The sequence below is a fragment of the Aptenodytes patagonicus genome, chromosome 5 (assembly GCF_965638725.1).
Source record: "Aptenodytes patagonicus chromosome 5, bAptPat1.pri.cur, whole genome shotgun sequence".
In the NCBI taxonomy this organism is placed as follows: domain Eukaryota; kingdom Metazoa; phylum Chordata; class Aves; order Sphenisciformes; family Spheniscidae; genus Aptenodytes; species Aptenodytes patagonicus.
The window spans coordinates 48,093,310-48,117,787 of NC_134953.1; the positions used below are offsets into that span (position 1 = coordinate 48,093,310).

At 41.1% G+C, this 24,478-nt stretch overlaps 1 protein-coding gene across 1 annotated transcript in view; it reads right to left on the bottom strand.

Annotated features, from left to right (window-relative positions):
- RGL1 (ral guanine nucleotide dissociation stimulator like 1) overlaps positions 1-23,963 on the bottom strand; it is an 83,754-nt gene extending 59,791 nt beyond the window's left edge. The window contains exons 1-2 of the mRNA XM_076339586.1: positions 23,876-23,963; positions 22,809-22,919 (exon numbers count right to left, since the gene is read on the bottom strand). Of these exons, the coding sequence (XP_076195701.1) occupies positions 22,809-22,919; positions 23,876-23,902 (138 nt within the window). The 5' untranslated portion in view covers positions 23,903-23,963. The remainder of the gene's footprint in view (positions 1-22,808; positions 22,920-23,875) is intronic.
- Positions 23,964-24,478: the final 515 nt, after the last annotated feature.

The window sequence follows — 24,478 nt, forward strand, 5'->3', positions numbered from 1 at the left end:
ATTTAGAAATTCTGCAAAATTATTTTCAATAGCACCTAACTAACTAGTGTCTCTTAAACTCCATTTTTACTGATTTTGACAGATTTTTAAATGCTTTTGACTTTCCTTGAAACTTACAGCTCTTCCAGATGGAGAGTTTTCCACTCTACCTATTTTTGTTAACTTACTGGACAGATACTCTATGTTGGAATAAAACTGCCTAAAGTGCAGTAACTTATAAGTTAACTATAAGGCGCTTTAATCAAGAATGACCGTCTCATTGCACTGTTTGCCTAAATGTGAATCAGCTTTAACCTTCTTAGAGTAGGAATAAGATGCTTTTTGTGATTTTGCCTTTTTTTTTTTTTTTTTTTTTTTTTTTTTTTTTTAAGTATTGCTTTCTAACACACAGGCTCTCCAGCATAAACCTTTAATATCTACACTCATCCTTGGGGGGGGGGGGGGGGGGGGGGGGGGATAATCAAATCATGGAATGATTAACCTTCAAAAGCTCCAGAAATACAAGCATCCATAACACCAGTCTGAGAGAAGAAAGACCTAAGGTATCCTTCACTTAACATGCAGTCACACATCACTTAAAGAAAGTAGCAAGACAGATGAAACAGAAAAGTTGTTTGAAGAACAACCGGATTCCATGGCAAAAACACACAGAACTTAATAATATGTCTTTCAAGATGCTACGTAAGACTCCTATTCACTTTAGTCAAGTATTTTTGCAGAGAACAACTGCAAAGATATTAACAACTTGTTTGACATAGCGTTTCCTTCCAACAATGATCTTAATTAACTTTATAATTGAGCCTGCTCCCCTTAAAAGGAAGAAAGCAGGATTGTCCTGTACATATATTGACAGATAAAACCCTCAGCAGCTGACAATCATGCTGAACTGACTCAAACTTGCACACATTGTGCTGACTCCTCCCGTCCCCACCACATGACCATTAAAAAAACCCCAAACTCTGAAAACTGGTCATTTTGCACTAACAATACCACATAACAGTGCACATCAGAAAGAGCAGTGACCGAACTAAGCTTGTCAAATGAAGTCATATGTATTTCAAGTGTCGTTAGGGTAGGCCCTCGGGTGTACACATCCATGCTTCCTCTTGCAATCAGTTCTGCAATGCTGGCAGTATTTAAGAGCCTTGCATCCCACCACTCTCCTCTCTGTCCTTGTCTTCCACTCTGCAGAACTGTCAGCCTGAAAAACAGCTTGCATGAGATAAGACTCTGAACTTGAAGCAGAATTTCCAGTCTAGGAAACCGTGGCTTGAAATGCAGGATTTGGGTGGTCAGAGGTAGGATCTCTTGCAGCCTGCAGACTCCAGGCAGCATAGATGCTTGCCTTTGCAGGAGCAGCTGCTTTTATCATACAGTGCACTTGGAAATAAAATGACTATGGAGCTCTCCACAGAGTTCTCTCCACTTCGCTAACTCCCATTTCCTCATTTTGGATGCTGCTGAAAATCAGAATTCTGCATGTTGACTGCACCAAACTCAGAAGCCAAAATAACTTTATGAGCTCTTTCCTATGACCCGACAGCTAGGGGTATTCCTGGATTTCCAAAGCTCCACCCTTTTCCTTTCCTTTCTTACCACATAAATAACCGTTCTTGGCAGCAACCCAGAGTTTCCAGGACCAATTAATTCCATGATCATTATACAAAAGGCATTCTCATTTTCTGTATCCTTAGAGCTCACAGCCTGGCTGGTATCTGTCTGAAGAGCTGGCAAACAGTAACAAAAGCTGTGGGTCAGATTTAGGGGGGTGAAGCACCTCTTACACAAATGCTGTTGCTCAGTTAGAACCCTTTCACCCAGGCACCTTGCAGATACTTAAAGCCACTCTGGGGAAAATAAGAAACAACATGCATACCATGGTGCTGAGCTGTGCATTCTCACACTTTCTGAAGTTATGCAAATTTAGACTCATTTGGATATCGGTGAACTATGCGGGACAAGCTCTAAATTAATCAAAGCAAAAGAAGCCTAATTTACACATCACCTCTCGCTGCATGCATCTAAAGGAGTTTAAGCAAGTGCATTAAGAAATTGAATCTTCAAAGAGGTCTACATTAAGATGGCATTGTCCAACTCTTACAAATGCTGGAACTTACTCAGCCATGGGAACATATAAATTCCTCCTCTGAATTTGGCCCACTTCTTAGAAGCATCTGTGCAGCAAAGAAATGTAGCCATATTATTCAGTGAGAATCAAGTCCTCCGAGGGTTTCACTATGCAACATACAAGCTTTTTAAAGAGACCAAAAATTGCCCCAACAGCTTAGTCCCAAATCTCCATCTCTAGCTATCTTGTATGATTTATGCACTTACCTTGTCATTGTTTCCTACCTACAAAAAATTCCTTCTTATCCTGATTCCCACCTCCTTTGCTAGCAGGACTTTTAAGAAAATCAAGACAAGCCCTCCCACCCTCTTCTCGTCTGACTTACTGCCTTCACTGAGTTAACTGAACCTGAAACATCAGATTACTTAAACCCTTTTCATTTTTGTTTGTCGTGTTTCACAGTTCTACAGGTCACCACAATCTTGTTCTCTCTTAAGCATGCCAGAGACGTATTATTTTCATAATACGTCAGTATGTATAACTATTCCTTGTGGTGGTCTTGATTGGACATTGAAGCTTAGCAAGTTCCTAATTTAAAATAGAAAAGCAAGAAAAAGAAACCAGTAAGTCAGGTAAGACTCTTAGTCATGTGCATCTTACATTGTTTGAGGAATAGCTGTCATCAAATGACATTTACTAGAAACACTCTTCTAACCCAGCAAACAAATGTGTCCCATATTAAATATCTTTCCAAAGCCGTTCTATATTAGAGGAGAATTACTTCTGTAAAACTCAGCGTCCTCCTCTCTTCAGCGCATAGGAACACCAAAATGTCCAACCACCAAACTGAGCAGTAAATAAATACTCAAAATAATAGACAGCTAAGTGAGTAGGGCATCAGAACGAAGGCAAGGAAATAGGTATATTGCCCATTTTGGCAGTAAAATTAGCCCATTTTCTAAAATATTTTGACTTCTGGAGACAAAGGAAGTGTTACATAGTGTCTCCATGAGGGAAGAGCTCTACGTAGAGTCTTTGGACTTGCATAAAACAGTCAGTGATTAACTGTCAAAACTAATAAAAGCTTTTACAGGTATGGGTTATAGAGGGTCCCTAAGAGAGAGAAATAGGCAGCTGGGGCCATTCCCCCGTGCCCCAGAAACAGTAAATAGGAATTAGTGTTTCTGCTAACAACCCTTATCTTAACTTCTCTTCCTCCCTCCCCACACTCTCACTGCTTCCAATCTGTCCTGGAAATTCGCAGGTGCCAAAGCCTGCTTACAGTTCCCAGGCTGAGTTACTTACCAGGAACCATAAAGGAGAAAGAAAGGGGTGTTGAGCGGGGAAAAATAGTACAAAAGGTGGCTGACAGCTGAAATATTTCACTTGACTCTGAAACAGCTTTCAGTAATCCTGACTATAGATTACAATGATAGGTATCCTTCCATCTGAGGAATACTTAGAGGTTCAGGATCACAGCACAGCAAATATATTTACATACAGAATGCAAGCCTCAATTATGATTATCTGAAAACACAGCATAATCAAGCAGGATGTTTCTACTGTTCGCTACCCCAGAAGTTAGTATCATCCATATCTATAAAACTTCAGACAAATCAGATTACACAGCCAAATATGCGCTTGGCTACCACTAAGTTTAGCCAGAACTACTGGCCGAACTTTGCAAGAAGTGCAACTATTTTCTCTGCTCACAGATTTTAACTAATTTCAGAAATTTTAGCTGCACAAGGCAGAACATTTGCTAACTGCAGATGGTAAGGAGTTTGGCTCTTCAGATGACAGTTTTGCAGGAAGAAGAGTCCCTCTTAGGAGGTCCTCAAAGGTGGCTCAAGAGAGTCTTAGCTCTCTGGAAATTCAAGCCGTGGTAATATTAGCCCTGGGTAGAGCCATATGCAAGACCTCTGTGTGCCTCAGTTTTTCCAGCTATGGAAGGGCAGATTAACACTGACCTCCCCTAAAAAGTACTTCACAGTCCATAGATGACAAGTACTCTATAAAACTAAGCAATATCATTTCTACACCACGTCCATACAGCAGATGTAGAAGACCACCAAACCAACCCAGTTTTGTTGCAATAAGCAGGCGGTGGAAGCTAAAAATGGCAACTGAAAACATGACAAATCCATGCATTCAGCTCAAAAGGCCAGATCCCAGCTCAGTTCTTTGTAAGGTCTACTGGGAACTTGAAAACAAACCGTCTCTTACCGAAATGAAAACTTCTCCCCAGTTCCTCCTCACCCATTTTACCGTCTTTGGAGGATTCACCTGCCAGTGTCATGCAATACCAGTCAGTCTAGATCTTAATACAGGGTTGAGACACGAGAGTGTTCAACAGAAGAGACCTTCACATGGCCTTAGCTTTTGCACTGTTACCGAACGATTGCAGAATACTGTCACGAGCCAACAACTAAGGGCACAGCAAGCAAGTGGCAGTACAAACCCAGGCATGAACAAATACTTTGAAAAAAGAATACTGTCAAAAATCATTGTGATATTTTTGTTAAATGACATGATACGCTGATATGCATTGTAAGCAGCCAGGTTGAATACACATAATGGAATTCACTTAGTGTGTAAATCTCCTACAGAAGAGCTAACTGAACTCTGAAAACGTGGCATAAATGGCTAAGGCCATGTCAACTTCCCAACTTTAAGAGCATTTCTAACACACACGAACACGCACAGGTAATAAACTACCTTCCTCACTTCAATACGTTAAGTATCTTAGGTTAAATTACCGACCTAAAAGCACATATTAGTCCCTTTTCGTCCTTCCAGGACTCCTTTTGTATGCAAATATGAAAGAACTTTATACAAGGCAGACTGTATAAGCTAGTAGAAGTCAAGTTACCTGATTCAACATGTGACAACACTATGGCCTCTACACAGAATACTTTCTCCTATTTTAAACTAATCTAGATTTCAAAGGCCTGCAACATTGGACCTTTCATGCCACGTCACCTACATCAATATTCTCTCAGATATAAAAAATACAGCTGCTAAAGTCATCGTCCAAGCCCATAAATAACTCATAGTCTGCCTTGAAATCAAAAGCCTTGTCCTTCAAGGTATGTAACCCTGTCCCAAGCCTTATGTCCTGGTCTCATCCACCTCAATGCTTATGCTGCAATTACTGCATAACTGCAATTTTAGTATTGCGTCCCCTCCCATCTCCCTAATTCCCTATTTTATGGTTATATGACCCTTGATTATTTTGACACAAGGCTAGACAGCACAGGATTATTTCCAGTACAACTGAATTTTGATGCCACTTAATACTGCTATGATATCAGTCCAATGACATCCCCACTGCACAGAAGTTAAAAATTCTCAATTATCCTCGTATTTATAAGCTGTCTGGATGTTAAAGATGACAACATCTCTATGTCTACTCTAAGAAATATCAGAGGAAAGCTATTATACAAATTCTGTTTGTGAAACACTGGTTAGTGAAGCCATTTGCCATGCTTCTTTCATGAAAAATGCTGAAACAAAATATGCTGCCATGTTTTAATAAATGCCAAATATAGCAAAGAGAAGGGATGATTGCTATTACCACTAACACAGACAGACAGATTTAATATGGCAAGAGTCACACCATTTAATGAAAATTATAGGTCAACATGAAAAAATTGTATTTTGACCGTTCAGAAACGTAAAGACCATTTTTCACCAATACCTACGTTGTTGGTAGTCAAACACAGTGTGACTTTTCACAGGAAAAGTATCACAATTTTTTCCCCTTCCAGGAATGTAATTTAATTTAATTGTGGAGCTCATCATCACTTTCTGCTCAGTCAGTAGAAACAAAGAACATCCTGTATGAGACAGCAGGCAACACTGCTGAACTCGAAGTGGGTTTAAGGACGCCACAAGTCATAATTCTGTTGCCTAATAGTAGCATGAATGCACATTACATAATCCAAAATGGTTTTATTCATCCTAATTGTATTGTTGCCTTTCCTTTCACACTGTAAAGCTTGCTCAAACAGTACACAGAAATTAAAATTATACTGACTCAGGAAATCAGTGTAAACTGCTACTGCGCTCGGTATCAACAGCAAGGTAAGAGTGATAGATTTTAATAGTATGAATAGCTGGAAAATAAAATGGTAGGTGTGGGGAAATTAAATGCATTCTGACAGAGGAGAAAAATATTTAGCAGAAGACTGATTCAGATTTTAAAATAAACTGAACTTGAAACATAAGGTATTTTTGTGGAAGAAAAAATATCCAGGAAATGTTGTTACATGTTTCATAATAATTACTGTGAGCAATCTCTATTGCCAACCTTTTTTCATCTTTTATAAAAGAAATAGGCTAGCAGTAAGAAAACCATTTTTATGATCACAGCATGAATACATACCTAAACTGCATTATAAACTTCATTTCAATGGCTCTACTTTTTACTACCCTTTGTTTTGAAACTAAGAGACCTCTCCAGGGTGGAGTCTGAGTAGAAAAAGCAGTAATAGTAAGCTAACGTTACCTAATATTAAGAGTTACCAGCTTGAACATTTATTTAAGTGCTGAAAGAGTCCAAAAATATTAGTTCAATCATTAGTCCAGGCCAAACTGCATTTTTACTATATTATCTAGACATCACAGGGGATCAGATTATGGAATCTCTTAGGATTCTTCTCTTGTACACATACACACACATATAGAGAAAAGGAGTGTCTATATACAACTACATGCGTGACTGTTATGTACCATACCTGTGATGGCAACATCCTTGTGCTGATTCTATAGGTATGTTCTCTGTGACAAATTCTGCATTTTGTATGACAAACCGCATAAGCATATGGCAACTAAACATACTGCATACCTACACAAATTACTGCCTTCTTATAACTACAGCACCCAGCCATTAACCCATCTCTTCCAACACAGCAGAAAGCAGCATGGGTTGTGTGAGCTGGTGTTGAACCCGCTGCAGACATTTGTATTTCAGTTTAAGAATGCTATGTTGCAGTTGAACTTAAATCCTTAGGCAATGGACACAAATCAAAACACACATAGTTATGTGGAGGTATTGAGTCAGAATGACAAAGTATAGCTTACAAGTAAGGGGGAAAGAAAGAACAAAAAAATGTCAGGCTGTAAGATAAAACAGAAATCGTCCATGTTTACTGTCTGTTCTTCCCCCCCCGGGTTGTTGTTTAATTACCCATCAGGAGTTAATAGCATACCTCTGTTGTTCTCTGTCCTGTTCTAACTCTATGGCCACCTGACATTTTCCTGAACAAGATGACTGTTTTTGCATGAAGAAGAATGCAAGCCTCATGGTTTAAGTAAGTGTGCAAGAGTTCATTCACATTTTGTATGCTACAGGGAGCCAGCAGACCGAAAGCACAGCCAGAATCAGTCTGAAGCACTCAATGGGAGGAATGCAAAAGCGTAAGATCTGACTTCCAAATGAAATACGTTATTGTTACTTATGAAACATTTCCAACAGCAGCACAATGGCTGCCATGTCAAAACGTAAGACACCATCCCTGCCCTAAAGGGTTTCTACTCTAAAAATATAAAGTGAACTGCAGGTAGAGCCAGAGATTACTACAAACCAAGCAAACAGACAAAAGGATGCGTAGGCATATCTTCATAATAATTTTCTGTTGTATTTGCACGTAATATTTAAACTGGCTTCCAAACGCACCTCAGGAACTTTTAGTTAACTAATCTCTTTTGCACTGAAGACAACAGAGTTAACCCTTAAGGTTGTACTGACTTGTCGTTTGCATCCCAACACCAACAAAGCTTTGAAACATTACCAACCTCATCTAGTAAGTTTTATCCAGGTGAATACTATAAACAACTGAAGGACATTCTGCACTTGATTTAAGTCAAATCAATATGATTCAATGCATGCAAGCTTTTATGCAAGTTTATGTGGGGCATAAACTATATATAGGAGGAAATAAAACCCTAGATAGCTCTTTAATATGTGATGGTCTATTTCTGCTTTAGGATATATAGATACTCAGAAGTTTAGATTATTGATTTTTAAGAGTCAGAAGGAGTCACTGAGATCAGGAAGTCTCAGCTACTACATGCGATCGATCACAAGTCTCCAGTTTGAAGCCCAATAGCTATGATAATTTGAACACATCTCAAAGCATTCAGTCATTCCATATTGTTCAATAATTCTGAGACCTTTCAATAGAAAATGCCACTTTATAATAAAAACATGTTGTTTTACTTGCACAAAGAGCCCATGGACTCCCTAGAAAGGAAGAAACAGCTATTGACTGGGAGAAAAGTTGAGCCTTCATAAGGAGAAAGGCAACTGTACAAAGCAGCTGAAGGGGTGGGAGGGGAAAAGAAAATAGTCCTTTAAACTGCTTGCAGAACAAAAAGGTGGGAAGAACATAAGAGGAAAACAGATGAAAGAATAGAATATAATAACAGGATCACTCTGCAAAAACATTTTAAATGCCTACACCTTATTAATGCCATTGTGGCTCAGTGGCAGCATTGCCGGCTGTAGTCCACAGGCCATGAGCTGGAGACCCATGCAGCACTTGAAGCCACTGCAACCCACTGCGCAGGGGAGGCACTCCTCCGTGTGCTGCGTGGCACACTGCGGTCCTGCTGGAAGGTTTTTGGAAGAAGGAGATAAATGCTGGTGTCGCATTCAACACACCCTTTCTCTTCACAGAACGGATTAGAAGAGCCAAGCCTCTGCAGCTGTAAGCAGCAGAATATATTGCTCTCTAACATTTCAATGGTAAAGATTGTACAACAGAGTCACAGGGCATATCAGGAGGATCTTGCTCTGCTACAGAACTTTTCTTGTGTGTCCGGCACAGTAGAAGAGTTTTCTCTCTCATAGGTTTGAATACTACGCAGTCGTATTAAAGCACAAGAGTTTGCCTCTACGCTTCTCGGATCACTAAATCTCAAAATGAATAGTAAGTATACTACAGGTGAGAAAATTAAACCCCAGAAGATAAGTTGGTCAGTTCAAGCCCCAGAGTGAGTCATTAACTAATGAATACCAAGCATGGGACTCCTGACTGGCAGTACCTTTCTAAATCCAGCATCACAATTGTCCTCAAATTGGTACGACAGGGCCATTATACATAATAATTCATGTGCTCAATTTCACATACAGCAAACAATTTATTCTCAGAGAAGATTTCACGTTATTTTTAAGTCATGGGAGACAAGTGGAACAGCAGCAGCTAAGAGACCACCACCACAAATTTCAGTATTTGCAGTATGCAGTAACTTCTGTACTGATGCAGGGCTGAGCTACACAGAAATGATTGCAAAAATTTGGACATAAATTGGTATTTGGACACAAATTGGTGGCAAAGAGGAACAAGTAAAAACTCCATCAAACTGTAACCCAGTAACCTGACAGAGCAAAAGGTTAATGACTGCTACCATGCAAAATGGCAGAAAGCTTCACACTTAAGGTGGAGGCTGCCAAAGTTTCATTTTGATTGCCAAAGCTGTTAAACAGCAGCTACACTCTGATGGGCAACAGATGGCTTATGCAACTAAATGTAGAGAAATGTAAGAGGCCAGCAAAAAAGTCTGCTGAAAATACTACCCTCAAAGGTCACACTGTGGCACACAGATCAGAGAAAAGATCTGAAGGGTTAGAGTAGGCAGAACATTAAATCTTTCAGCACAACTCTTGGAAGCAGCAACAAAAAGCAAACAATTCTGCAAAGTATAAATAAAGGGTACCAAAGCAAGTCAAAGGACATTATTCTTCCACTGCATAAAAGGCCTGATGAGACCACATGTAGAGTACCATACTCTGTTCTAGCTGCCTTATTTTTAAAGCAGCTATTATGAAGTTGAATGGGGTAAAGCAAAGGGCAACCCACACGATTCCTACATTCGCAGAGTCTAAAACAGCAAGGATGCCGACTTTTGTTTTACTCACAAAAAAAGCAGGATCTGAGCACCCAGAGTTCTCATTGACCAGGAGGAGGTTGCAGGACTGCTGGAAAACAGGCCCACAACAAACTCCCATACTGTGTTGCAATATGGCCCTGACATCTTCTGGGCATTAAAGTTCTCATGATTCTTTTTATGAGTGCCTGTGTTCAATTTTATTCTGCCTCGTTAAATATTTGCTGCAAACAAATTGAAACCAGAACTTTATAAACAGCAACACATAATAATTGTCATTTTAAACTAAACTAGAAGTTTTTCCTTCTGACAATGGCCAGATGGTATAGAGGAAGGTGAAGAAATAACACCCATAACATACAGAATAACCAGTCTAAAGGAAAAGACTCTTCTCAACTGCAGGACATGTTTGTTTTATACCTAAATCACAAAAAGTTACGTCTTGTGTTTTAATTCTCATGTAGTATTCATGCATTTGTTCTCATTATTTATATAAATATCTAATCCTTTCTGAATCCTTCTAGACTCAGCTGGACTCAATTACTTCTTCCAGCAGCGAGTCATTCAGGTTAATTACATGCAATGTAAAATTACATATTTCTTTCCCTTGCTTTCAAACCCACCAAACACTCCCTGAAGATACAGCATCCCTTCTCCACTCACTGTTTTAAATGCCTTCACTATATTCTCCTGTTCATCGCCAGTATCGAGCCCCAATTCTGTGAAGATTTAACAAATGCTTTTATTGTTAAACCTGCACATCAACCCTAGTTGCACTAAGACGCAAATTTAACAGTCCTCACCTTCTCAGTGTCTCCAAATGCTGGCAATCCTTTCCCATCTGTGGATCCCTTTTCTAGTTCTCTTATCTTTGAGATGAGGGAACAAGCATCAGGAATGAGTGAGGTGCTACTGTAATCTCCTTAGTAGTATCTTCTAAGCTTCACTTCGTTCTCTGCTACAGCTTAATAATTGAGCTTTCTTTCGCAACTGCTGTTGCACAGTTGGCGAATGCTTCCACAGAACTCTGGACTCTCAGAAGTCCAGGTCTTCTCCCCAAGTGGTTTTAATTAATTCATTTCTGGTCCTAAATTGTTTCAATGTGCTGCTGTGCATTGTTAAGCAGCTGCTCCTTGAGGCATATATGCCACATGTGGAGAAGATAGCTGTGTGATAACACTATGAAGCCACTAAATAAATATTACCATGCAACTTTGACAGCTAATCCATCTCCCTCAGAACTTTTTCTAATGCTTCAACCTCTTCAGCAGCCTCAAAAAAATAACCTTTTTAAAGTCACATTGTCCCAGAAACACTTTCTTCTTCTCTCTTTCCCACCTCCCCAAATAAAGGGGAACTCTACCAACTCCCAGGCAACAGCACTGCTGCTGAGTTTTAAGTCCCACCCAACTCATACTTTTGTGCTCTGTTACATTACAACGTATTTCACATAGTCTGTTTGGTGAAAATTTGTGGCCATTCTTTGAAAGTCATTTGGATGAAAGATGTAAGAATGCAAGATCATTTTCATTTCACTTGGATAGGTTTTTACTTTCCTTCCGGTCCCTAAATTATTGGTGACATGGTGCTGAACTGAACTACAGTGCAGCTGTATTCAGGCGTTAGCATGAGTTCATTTTGGTCCAAGGTAAAGTGATTTCCATAAATAGTAAATGGGTTTCTATGTCCAAAACATAGAATTCCTCACTATAGCTTTAAAACTTTATTTAAAAAAAAAAAACCAAACCCAAAACCAAAAAACACCCCACATTCTCATACATCTCAATAAAATTCTTATTCCAGAAGGTGTAAAAACATAACACAGACTTTACAGTTCACCCCTAAATGCTGGTGTACCACCCATGAAGAACTACAAGTCATGTCTCAAGAGCTTGTATGGCCACCAAACATGAAAAGAGAGCATTTTGGAGGTGAATCAAGGGCAAAAGAAGTTCTGGGAGACTGCAGGGGCAAACCACGATGACACCCTGGAGACAATCACTGGTCAGCTGCTCAGCCCTTTAGGAACAAAGTCTAGATGGATCTGTGTTAACTATGAGGAGATACAGAAAAGTATGCAAATAAAACATAACAAAAATACCATCCCAGGGTTCAAAGAATGGTCTATCAACCCTGTCCACATCCACTGGACAAAAGCAGGTTTGCTGCTGAGCAATCCGCTAAGAATATAACATTTCAAATGCAAGAGGGACACTGTTTTTCTGGTGTTAAAAAAAAACCAAAAAAGTCTTATTCATAAAGATAATGTTTTACAATCTCTGACACTATCTTACTGGGGTGATAAACAACACTAAGACATCACACACATTTTGCCTCTGGTTTACAAGATACTACACACCAGCTACACAAAGACAAGAAAAGGATTCATGCTGAGTTAGCATTCATTTACCCCTTTCACACAAGGTAACCCCATTTTCTTCACAGGGCTAGGCTATGATCTGATCACTTTGTGCTCGTATCTTCACACAGCTGTACCCCCTTACAGTGCTAGCTATAGGAAGCTATATATTTAGAATAGATTCTTACAGCAGTAGTAGAAGATGCAAGTTCAAAGCATGCATTTACACACTGTCACTAAACATATTTTTAATTAGCTTTACCAAGGCTAAATTTAAATACAAGCATGACTAACATGCTCTCAATGCTTCAGCCTGTTTCTTAAATGAAAAACATCAAAACCAAAACTGTAAAACTAATGGTTTCTCCAGGGCTATTCTCTTTACAGCATCTCAGTCCAGTTCGTATGCTGCTTCTCCCAGGCTTTCCGATGACACATAGCCACATTCCTTGCCAACACTTCTTTAACCCAACAAGTGACCTAGATCTTCTAGCATTCAGAAAGAAAATGCCAGTTTCTTTGCAGAACAAGCTGATTTTTTTGTTATTCCTTCCACTTATTTCTTCTTGAAAAAGCAAGCAAGATAACGTTCAGTGATGTTAGCAGCAAGACGGTTAGGATGCTACAATTCAGGGAGAACCTCTACCATCCAAGAAGCATAGTTTAAAAAGACAGGCCTCCTGGCTATTGGATGAATTCCCAGTAGAGATCAATTATAGTACAGGATGTTCTTGTATTCCTACATATCACAGGTAAACTGAAAGTATGTCAAAAGCAAGTTTTCATATATAAGCAGGCTGGCTGCAAGATTTCCAAAATGCAGTCACGCACAACCAGTGCAAAAACAGAACAGTGCAGTCCCCAGCAACATTTGCTCAAGAGGCCTCCCTTACCTCTTGCTCTTCCACTTAATATAATGATCATTAGCAAGAGATGCCTCTGCACAGCCCTATAGGAAGGCTGCCTGTGCCTCTCTCCCTAGTTCCGTATGGCCTCACCGGAGTATCCTACAGCCTTAACTCAGTGTTAACACCGCAAGATTAAAGCACTGACATCCTGTCACCCTTTGACAGCTTGGAATGGGAGGTTTTAAACTCAACTGAGAGCATGGTACTGTGCTACAAAGCCTGTTACCCTTCTAATTATGCATTTTGTATTTGGAACTGGGAAAGTAAAAGACAGTAATCTTTCAGGCTTCCATTTTAAAACTCATAATAAGCTCAGGTTTCATTTCTGAGTGTCTGTTCCACACACAGCCTTTACCCAGCTGATGACCACATTGCAGAGTGCTACTTGGGATATCCCTGGAACAGAGATCTGTGCCTGAACCAGGAAGTAAGAAGAAAAATATTTCATAAGAAGTCATTAATAAGGGCTACAATGCTATGGTACTATTATGCCCACAACTGACGGAAAGGACAGGAGGAAAGAGCCTACTCAAAACCAAAAGGCAAGCTGAATGAGATGACAAGGCTTTCTTTTTGATAACTATGTACCTGCCTACAGGTAAAATCATTTGGTTCCCTCTGAAGTCTCCTATATATCTTCTTTGTGGGTCTCTAGCAGTTGACAGGCATCTTCCACCATGCAAAAATCAATGTCAGCACACCCCATCTTTCTTACTTCTCCATCTCCAAGACAGTTCCTTGGAGGAAAAGGCATTCAGTGCAGACAATAGTGCAACCCGGTTTCTGTAGAGAGCCTGTCAGCTCCTTGGGAACTGCTTTTCTCCTTCTGCCAAACATATGGTCAGAACTATACCCTGGCCTTGGTCTGGGCGGTCGGGACAGGCTGCAGGAACCTGATTCCAAAGAGTCTGATTTAACAAAAAGGGACCAACATATGCTATAAATCAAGAGACAAAACAGCAAGCTGCAGCAAGGACAAAGATCAGCCAAGTCCTTGCCTGCTGGTTGCACAGGAAACTACACTTGACCAGAACATTTGGGACCCAAGAGTAAGATAAAAAAGAAATCACAGAGCTGGTTCAGAAGGGCATATGGGAGGGCAGGAGCAGGCTCAGAGAAAATTTGAAGTTTTTCGTGTTCCAAAAATGTTGATGGTTCCAGGCACCATTTAAATATCAACCCGTATTTAGGAGGTCGGTGTTGGAAAGAAAAAAATCCAAACTAAAACTTCTTTTCTGACATATTGTTCGAGTCAAAGAGAAGGTTATGTCCTAGGTCCTAACTGGGATACAGATTAGTTAGACAGACGTTTTTGTAATGTTTTTTCTGACTGAACTCTCCAACACAAGCTTCCTGCCAATGTATGTGACTGTAGAGGTGTTTAGAAGCCAAACTTGTGATCATATGCAGTGTGCAGTGCAAGACAATCATTCAAAATTCATTTTTAAACACCACAAAATTCTCAGAAAAGGTCGTTATCAAATAACATCAGTGTTAAGAAAACACAAAAATATTTAATGACAGATTTGGTACTTTTTGGCTTTTCCCCTCTCAGAATTTTGAAGGTAAAGCACCCTTCTACAGCAGTTCATTTATAGTTTTGGAAGTACATGTTCTGCTATACTCCCAATGTTACAGCATTAAAGACACCTTGAGACAAGTAATGTTTTGAATCAATCTCTGCCTGAACAAACCCCAGAGCCAGAAGTTCAGCTGTAGCCAAAAAAAGAAAGCAGAAAGAAAAAAACACGTATCTAAAATCCCCTCTAGACATATAACCAATGGCTAACTAAACCCCAGGCAGCACTGGCCATGAGGGAGCATAGTATTTCTCTGTTATCTGGATATTTAAGACTGAAAGGAAGAGCAATCTGTGTCATCCATCAGTAGAGCAAGAAACGTGAGGCTTGAGGACTGGCTCTGAAAGCTTAGCAATCATTTAAGATGTGGAGATACAGTCTCTATAGGCCTCCTCCAGTGCACAGAGGCTTGGGGGAACTCCCGTTCCTGGCTGCATTTCCTGTGACCTGCCCCAGTTAAAACTCCAGAGGCAGAGTGCAGGTCTCTTCCTCACTCCTTCCTGGATAAAGGACTCCAATAGGAAAAACATTTGCAAGCATTAGGAAGGCCCTCCTGTCTCAAAGACTCATTCCTCTCTGCTTCCCTCAGATTCCTTGAGGGCTGGACACCGGTCGCCCACCTCTCCCTAACCCCTGGAAGAGGGAGATAAAGCACTCTAGCTAGTTAACAGGGAGGTCTACAAAAGTCACTTCACAGCATTTTGAAAACTCTTGTTTGCTTTTCATTTTGTAATTGTCTTGTCCATCTGCCCATGCCACACCCATGCCTTTCACAGCTCATTTTCTGCGGCACTGCATCCACTCTATTCTTCTTACCCTACTGTTCCCCCTCCTCCAATTCCACACCAACATTTTCTAACACCTCTCTGCTACTTTTCTGCATCCACTTCTCCATATTCTGCTTCCAAGTGCATATTCAGACATCTGCACAAACAAGGCACTCTCTTCATGCATCTCCCCCCCTCCCTGCTGTACTCCTCACTCCCGCTTGCCCTTCTCTCGCTGCCTCTAGAACAACTGCTTCAAATCTAAAATTTGACAGCGACCTCCTCTTCGCATACTGGTCCCTCCAGCAGCAGGAGAGACCAGCACCACTGTCTACCTTGAATTAACCAAGGCTTTACAGGCACACCTTTTCTTCATCAGCCTGGAGAAGACTATGGGGGACTTCTACCACAAAATAGCTGCTCCCAAATGTTCTCCTCTGCAGCCTCTCTTCTCTGGACTCTCCTCTCGTCTTCATCTCTTACATACAACCAGCTCTGCACAATCGACTTCCCTCTCTCTGATTATACATCTGGATTTCTCTTCTTCTCTTGTCACAAACTCCCACATATTTCCCTCAAAAATGCAACTTCCATATCAATGATCTACCCCAATCCTCCCCTTTGCTGCACACTTTCTTACTCTTATATTTCCTCTTGGCTTAGAAACATACAATTGGAGGATGCTGTGTTCTGCTATCAAAGGAAATTACCTTATAATCCTCTTCACCAACTGATCCAGCTCCAATGTTGATGCTGTTGGGTTCCTTGCTTCCTTGACTCTTGCTGGAGCGTCACTCCACTATCTCATTGCTCTGATGATTTGAAACTTCTTCACATTTCTAACAATTTATACACCAGTCTATAGCTGGTGTGAATGGTTCTTTTCCCTCCCTTGTGCTTTCTTCATATTTTTTATAGGTATTAATCATATACTCCCTAAATCTTCATTTTGTTAACCTAACTAAGATATAGTCTTCAGATTATAATCAGACATATTTGTCATTTTCTTGATGATCCCAAAAGTCCTCTCCTGTCTCCCTTCCAGTTTAAATCAACTTTCTCAAAAATTACCAGAATTACAGACTGTGAGCCAGGACACTTTACAAGGGGGTTCACGCTTCCCATCTCTGCTGGCAATAATCTAAAACAACAGAGCATCACATTTGCCTTTTCTGTTTTGCCTCATGCTGGTGGCTCACATATCCTGTGATTGACTAATACACCCAAAGTTGGAAGGGATGAGGACAAAAAATATCATCCTATAGCAGAAATTATTTTAATTCATTCACAAACATGCCTTTGCATCCTGTGCTACTTAATTTCATCCCACTTCTGTTAAAGCAATCCTGAATGTCAACCTGTAGGATATTTCCACCCTCCAGGTGTTTTCTTCCTCTGCCAGACCATCAGATTTCGTCAGCATGCTTCTGCTTTTATGTCACTGACCCTAATGAACGAGACAGCAGTTCAGTCACAGGACTGACCCGCATAGAGCTCCCTAGGCACCTGTCTCCACACTAACAGTCCCTCTTTCAGCTTGAGCTGCAGCAGCAGCTCTTCTTCAACAGGTCCTTCACCTACCTTATAATTCCTCAGTCTCTCCAGAGACTAGTTTTTTTGAGTGATTTCAAAAGTAGACTTTCAAACAAACAAACAGATTAAACCCACAGCCTTTTTAAATCTAGATGATCAGTTATCTTCGTGAGACAAATATCTCCTACCTACCTAGATCACACCTCCCCCATCCCAAATACAGGCACCACTGCTGTTGTCCAGTCATACAATGTCATTTCTGACTTGACAGATGAATTAAAACTCCCTGCTGCTCGACTATCATTTCATACACCAGTTCCTTTGTAGTTCTGGGCTGGACGCTACCAGCTGCCCAGTGTGGGTACACATCAAGCTTTTAGGCAGAGACAAAACATAAAGACATGTGGAGGTCCCATGTGCCATCATTACCATCAACCTCCAGGTTCACCTTTGTCATCTTAATAGCAAATAGGCAAAAATTTATTTAGTTTTTGGGTTATATGTAGATTAACTTTAATTCCTATCTCATTCTCTCTGTGAAGCAAACTTTTTGTTGTTGTTGTTCTTATATGGCTGACAAACCTTTAGCTGTTTGTTTTCATTTGCATTGTAAGGCTTGACTTTTGGCAACTCTTATTTTAACTCTTAGATACAGCTTTCTCTGCTGACGAGCTTTTCTCTATTTGTCAAAACCTAACTCCTAAAAAAAAAATAAATCTTTTTTAGATTATTATTCCTGCACCCTTTTCTGAAAGTTTTTTCCCCTTATTCAAGCTAGAAGTCAAGGTAGCGTTTGCAGTTTTGACTTGCAAACTTCCAAGCTCACACATTCAACTATCTGAACTTCCTACTCCACTTGATTTCACAAATACTTCCCACAGTTTCCAAGTGTGCCCCTGTAAAGCTAAGCATCTCACAGACCTACTCTACTTACCTTTCTACAGAATCTAATCATTTCCTGAAAACCAATTTAAGGCAAACCCCACTGACACAGCGTAACTTCCTGTTGGATCAGTCATATTTGATGAAGGAATCAGCTGGCAATAGTATCTACTGCCTTGGTTCAATTCTTGTCATTTGCCAAGAACATTCACCCATCTGGGTAGCCTTAAACCACCCCCTCACTTGCCTCTTTGCTATTTATATGGTCATTCATTTTCTTCCTGCCTTACTGTCTTACTCCATTCATTCTTTTCTCTTTCCATCACTGTAAGGCCCATTCTGCTAGCCCCTAGCCCTGGTGCATCTTCAGTGTATACATCCACTGGCATCTGGCACAAACAAAACAACCAGGCCAATTACCTTCACCAGAAAGGCCCTTTTTTCCTTCCCCTCTTTCTTCGATTTTGTCCACTCCATAGTCAAGCAATTTCAGTATTTCAATTTAATCTCATTCCATACTTGCAGTCCCAGCTTCTCAAATTCTCCAGCTCTTGTTCTTCCTTGCAAAGGACCCCTTGAACAATTCTCATTTCTACCATTTGACAAGTGCAGAAGTTTCTTTCCTGTGGCCCTCCTCTGATCCTTTTGCCTGTCCAGTGGATCCAATCCCAACCCATATGGCTTTCTCTTGTACGTTTTGCCTCCCATAGTCCCATCACTCTCCTAGTCAAAATCTCTTTCAGTCTCTCACCTCTTAAACCCCCATCTCTCCACTTACTTCTCTACCTGCTGCTCTTTCCTTTCTCTTTCAACTAACTGTTTACTCTTCAGTTTACTGTTTACAATAAATCACTGACTGGAGTTCATGTCTTCCAATGCCATTCATACTCTGTCAGCATACTGCTCCTGGCAACAGAAATTCAGGTGTTTAGCAGCTGATCTACTTTTACAGCCACTGCCTTACTGTCCTTATCTGCTTCCGGCTACGGTATGATTCAGCTTGTCTGTTTCATTTCATGGGTACCTGGCTGTCAGTTCAAGATCAAAAAACCCCGCAGAACTCTAAACTTTTCATCTGTCTTTTCTGCTTTGTTGTCTTTTCTTCACGGACAATAGCACCATCCTGTTTGACACATAGGGTGCCAGCCTCCCTACAGGCTGTCTTTACATCCTTAGAGGTAAGCTGAATCTCATTTTTCAGGTTCCTTCTGTGTCATAGTTTTAAAATACAACCTTCTCTTTCTAGCCACATCATTAAAATTCCTTGCTGCACTCTCAAACCTTCTATTCCAGTTACCGATATGCCTCTTTCTCTAGCCTGATGTAATGCCATTCAAAATGATGCTGAACATCCACTCAAAAGCCGGCTGCAGAAAGCATTCTCCTCATCCCCTCTTTTGAGCGTGCCATCCATCTATATAAATCTCTACTTCTCCATCCTTCTCCCTCACAAAGAAGTTAGGCCATGTATCTCAGTTTCCATGGCCTTCATGGCTTGTTCCCAATCTCCACATCATCTCTCTCAAGATCCTGGAGACCTCTCAAGGTCTATCCTGGAGACACCAAAACCCACTTCGTTTTCAAAAAATGCCTTCATGCTTTCTCTTGTTGAATCTAGTGTTTGGAGGTATTCTCTCTCAACATGTCCAAAAGTTACATATGACTTTTGAAGTTTTGTTAAGACTCTCCATTGCCTTGATGTCTACAAATAACTTGAGAAAAAAAAAACAGACTGTTGCAAAATTGATACCACTGTCTTGGATACCAATCATCAGCTGAGACAACGTATGTGTACAGACAAGCCTCATTTGATATTTAGTCTGTAAATTCTTTTTAGTCAGGACAGTGTTTTTGTGCAGCATCTATCACAACACTGAGCTACTAGTAGGGCTTTTAATATTTCATAATACTGTAGTGCTTAAAGTCTTAAGCTTCACTAAATATTTAGTGACTAAGTATTTAGTGACAAAAACAGTAGCTATTATTGGCATACTTTGATGTCTAATATTAAATTTAAAGCTAAGAAATTTGGTGTTTATACAAAAGCTTCACACTTTAGAAAGTTATGGAACTGCTGATGACTGTGTAAGCCACAGCCTTTTTCTTTTAGTGATTGTAGAAGTTTGAAACACAAGAAAGACTTTTTTGTATTTAAATAGGCAAGTGTTTATGGTGCTTAAGCTGTAATCTTATGATTGGCTTTTAAACAGACCATTCTCTTATAACAGGGCCAACCATTCAAGAACCCTGGATGGGTTCTTAGGATAGAGAATTTTAAGAAAGGTTTATTAGACATCTTGAAACATAAAAGATCTAGGCTCATTCACTTGCTGGTACCTGTACAAGAACGTATTTAAGCAAGATTTCAAGCTTCTCAGTAATTAAAGGAATTGGTAATAAATCCCAACACATGTAGAATAAATAAGACATTTTATATTCCTTTCACCACAGGTTCTATGAAATTTTGTTAGATCTGCATTTCTCTTAGACACATCAAATAATTTACCATCTAATGCTTTTCAGCTGAAATGCCTCCAAATCACTTTACAAATGCAGCATCACTAAGAACTAACCACTCTGGAACTGCTGGTCAAACCCCTGCTCTGACACCACACAATATTTAATAGCCACATGCAACATCGAGGTTTTAAAAGACTCAGACTTTTCAAGTCACAAGGAACTTGACCTGAACCAATAAACCACAAGAAGCTCAGTGCCTCAGAGAAGCTCGAACTGCTAAGTAGACCTTTACAGGACACAAACTGACATTGAAAAAGCAACTTTTTAGAAAGTAAATCCACGCATGCACATAATCAGTAACAGAGTTACTATATTTGTTACAATGAAGGCTCAATACTTGCTGATGTACAAATAGGTTGTTCCCATACTCTTCAGTTGACCTTGAGTCTTCAACCTAAGCCTGACTTAAGAGCACCATCAAAAAAATTAAGACCAACATTGATAAATCCAACAACTTATTAATTTAGTACTATGAATTTCAAAGCATAGAAAAAAAATTAAATTATCATAAAACCCTATAAGCTCCAGATTAAAAAAAAAATCACTTGATGACAATTATAAAAGAGATAATTATGCTTTTCAAGGCAAAACTGCTGGGGGCAGGGATGGCTATTCATAAATAATGTTCTGGGTTAGAGGCTATTTATTGACTTCAGGACCACAGTAAAGCCATTAATAAAACAAGATCACAAAAAGAGCTTAAAATATTTTATGTTCTGAAGAGCTTAAGGGAAAAAAACAGCCCATATGTTTAAAAATATTTTTAAATAATATGCATGAGATTTTTTGCTCATGAAAGGCGCCAGCCTGGAAGCTGAAGTCACCGATTTATGCCTGGAACAGGTGCGGACTTCTGACACACTGCCTCCTTCCCCACAAAGAGGGCTCGATTCTGACCTGAAAAAACTATCTAGCCACAGAAAGCCAAAAGTCACTTCCGTGACCTTGCAGTCCCTTGTCCTCCTATTAAGATGGGCACCATCAGCTGTGGTGATGATCTCAGGAACACATATGCACTCCTCCTTTGAGAATATGACCAAGACCTGGCAAACTCCTCCTACATACAAGGAACAACATAGCCGAAACAGGAAAAAATTCTACTTTTCTAAAGTATGTTTATGGGACACAGACACATTAAAATGATCTCCACGTCTTACACAAAACCACCAGCTGAGAAATTTACAGGAGCTCAAAAATACTTTCTAGTATTTTTCCTGGTAAAAACAGGAGGCAGAGATGGGAAATCTGCCACTCAAAGGAAGCAGATTTGAAATTATCCATTCTGATTAGAACTCTATGTACTTCTTGGAAACATGGGAAGGGGAGATTCTAAGCACTATCTGTATGCAGGACAGAATCTGCTTATTTTTCTTGACTGCAGTTTCAGCACTGCTGTATTGCTTTATCTCATGGAACTTCACAAGAAAATTATTTTATATAAATCTCAGGGCAGTTTTAAAAGTCTTTAAAATACCAACCTGGATACTACATCAAAACAAGTTCTTCTATTATTGCCTTTGATCCCGAAGAAAATATATAAACATAACAAAATAGTATGAAAGTTATAGCTACCTCCTGAAGATCTGGCTCAAACTGCCACAGCTGCACTGATTCCAATGAGGTGAGGACATTTTATATCAGCTGGGGACTTGGCCTGACAAAGGTGAAGGCACTCAGCAGCATGCCAAATTGAGTGCGTGTGCATTTAAGCTCATTTTACTTACCACTAAAGCCTTCATGCTTTTAAATACACCTTTGAAAAACAGTACAGAGCTGTAATTCTTGCAGAAATGCAGACAATTAATTTCTCATCCGGCTGAGAAAGCAATATGAAAATAAGACCCAAACCTATATTCACTTACGTTTTGAGGAAGTTTCTGCTAACTTTTCAGAGACCTTCATTAGTCAAAATACCATGACTATTTGTCTGGGAGACCTGAGATAGGTTCCTAACAGCAGAAACGAGCCATAGCCCCATCTGAAATAACTGTTAAATGTTCAACTTCTCAGACCATAAGCTAAGATCCTTATTTCTGTGCTAAGTATCATCTGACCCATGGCCACAACTTGTCAAATCTTTTTTACACGTCAAGAAAAGAGGAAGAGTCAACACAGGGAGAGAGTTATTTCAGATGACCCAGACAGACAACTTCAGTGTTTTGTTTTTTTTTTAAATAGTGAGAGCAGTCAGTGCTAGAAGTTAATATCATAACAATTCATGTGGAATTCAGCTCCCAGGAGCAGACTCCAAAGTCCATGAGCAGCCTTCCAAAATGCCACCGCGCAAGCTCTACTTACCCCTAGCCATCTTGCTCCTTTGTTGGCAGCCTGCTGAATCTGCACTCTTTTCAGGGTGACATGGTAAACAGCTCCCTCTTCTACCTCTTCACCCCAGTCCCGAATTGTGCTCTGCCAGGAAAAGGGGAAAGAAAAAAAAGTAAGAGAGAAAGGAACATTTTCCCTCTTCTGCTAACCACAGTCTACACCAGGTGCTCTACTGCTTCACACAGAGCTGAGGGCAGAAGATGGGCTGCACAAAGTAAATACAACAATCAAAGCAATATGGGATACTTTTAGACTGAGGGAACACTGGAGATATTCTTGGCAAGCTGTCCTTTCCTGTGGTATCAAGATACCCTGACTTTCCATTTAACTATTTTTCCTAGACCAGCACATATTTTAAATAGTTTTATAAAGTCTTTTCTAAGGAAATAGTTTGGTTTTGATTAGCAGTCTTCTCTTCCCTCTCCCTCCCCCTCCCCCCTTTTCTAAAGCAATTAATCTCTTTGGCCTTTCATTTATGGAAGGAATTGCACTTTTTAAAACTGTTGAATTACTTAGGCAGACAGCCTTTAAACTTTGAAGCTAACAAGCATTTAAAATACAGCAACCCTTTATTTCTTTTGACAGGAGGGATCTAAAGCACTTGTGGTTTGCTTTTCCAAAACCTATTATTTCAAGCTACAAAAACCTTTACAGAGTCGACGCTTTAAAACTCACAAATAATAGAAAGCGGATGGAAAAAAAAAAAAAGTGCAACGTCTTCCAAACTTTAACCGAACATGTGCTGCAATGACTCCTCATTTCCTAGATTATTAACCGTACAAAAGAGCACAAGCCGCTGCAACGCGGACAGAAAACATGCATCTGAATTTCTCCAAAGGGTAACTAACTCCCCTCTCCGGAGCACTCTCTTCATCGTCTCCGTGTCAGGCACACACACACACAGTTACTCGTGAAGATAAGCATCACTCGGAGGCGAGGAAGAGCAGAGCGGCTCCGGGAAGCGGCGGGCGGCGCGCCCGGCTCCCCGCGGACACCGGCACCCCGCGGCAGGGGAAGGGGGGAACGGGACACCCGGTTACCATTTTAGCTTTCCACAGCAATTTCATTCTCGATGCCTTCCCGGGCGCCTCGACGGGGCACGCCGCCGCCGCTGCCGCTCCGCCCTGTCAGCGGCAGCCGCCGCCGCGGGCCGGGCCGGGCCGAGCCGTGCGGCCCCTCGGCTCCGCGGCGCGGGAGGCGGGAGGGCGGGCGGCCGCGCCAGGCCCCGCCTCGGCTCGGCCCGGCCCCAGCCCCGCCGAGGGGCTTCCTGTTTATCGCGGGCAGCCTCGGCCGAAAAGTTACGGCGGATTCAGTCGCCCCTGCCCAGAGCCGCGCCGCGACCGGCAGCGGGGCTGCAGCTCCCCGGGGGCCGCCGCCTGAAGCGGGGCGCTCATCCACCTCCGCCCCGATGTCCCTGTAAGAGGGACAAGGTGCGGAGCGTCCTGCTCGGCTTCCAGCGGGGACGGGGCACGAAGGAAACGCCTCCTTCCAGACTCCGCCAGCCATCGCCCGGGTGTAGCCGCGCACCGGCGCCCAGGCAGGGCAGAGGGGAACGGCGGCGCCCAGTGCCTGCGGGCAGCCGGGGGGCAGGTGCGGCGAGCAGAGGGCCGCAGGACGGGGCGCCGAGCCGAGCCGCCTCTGGG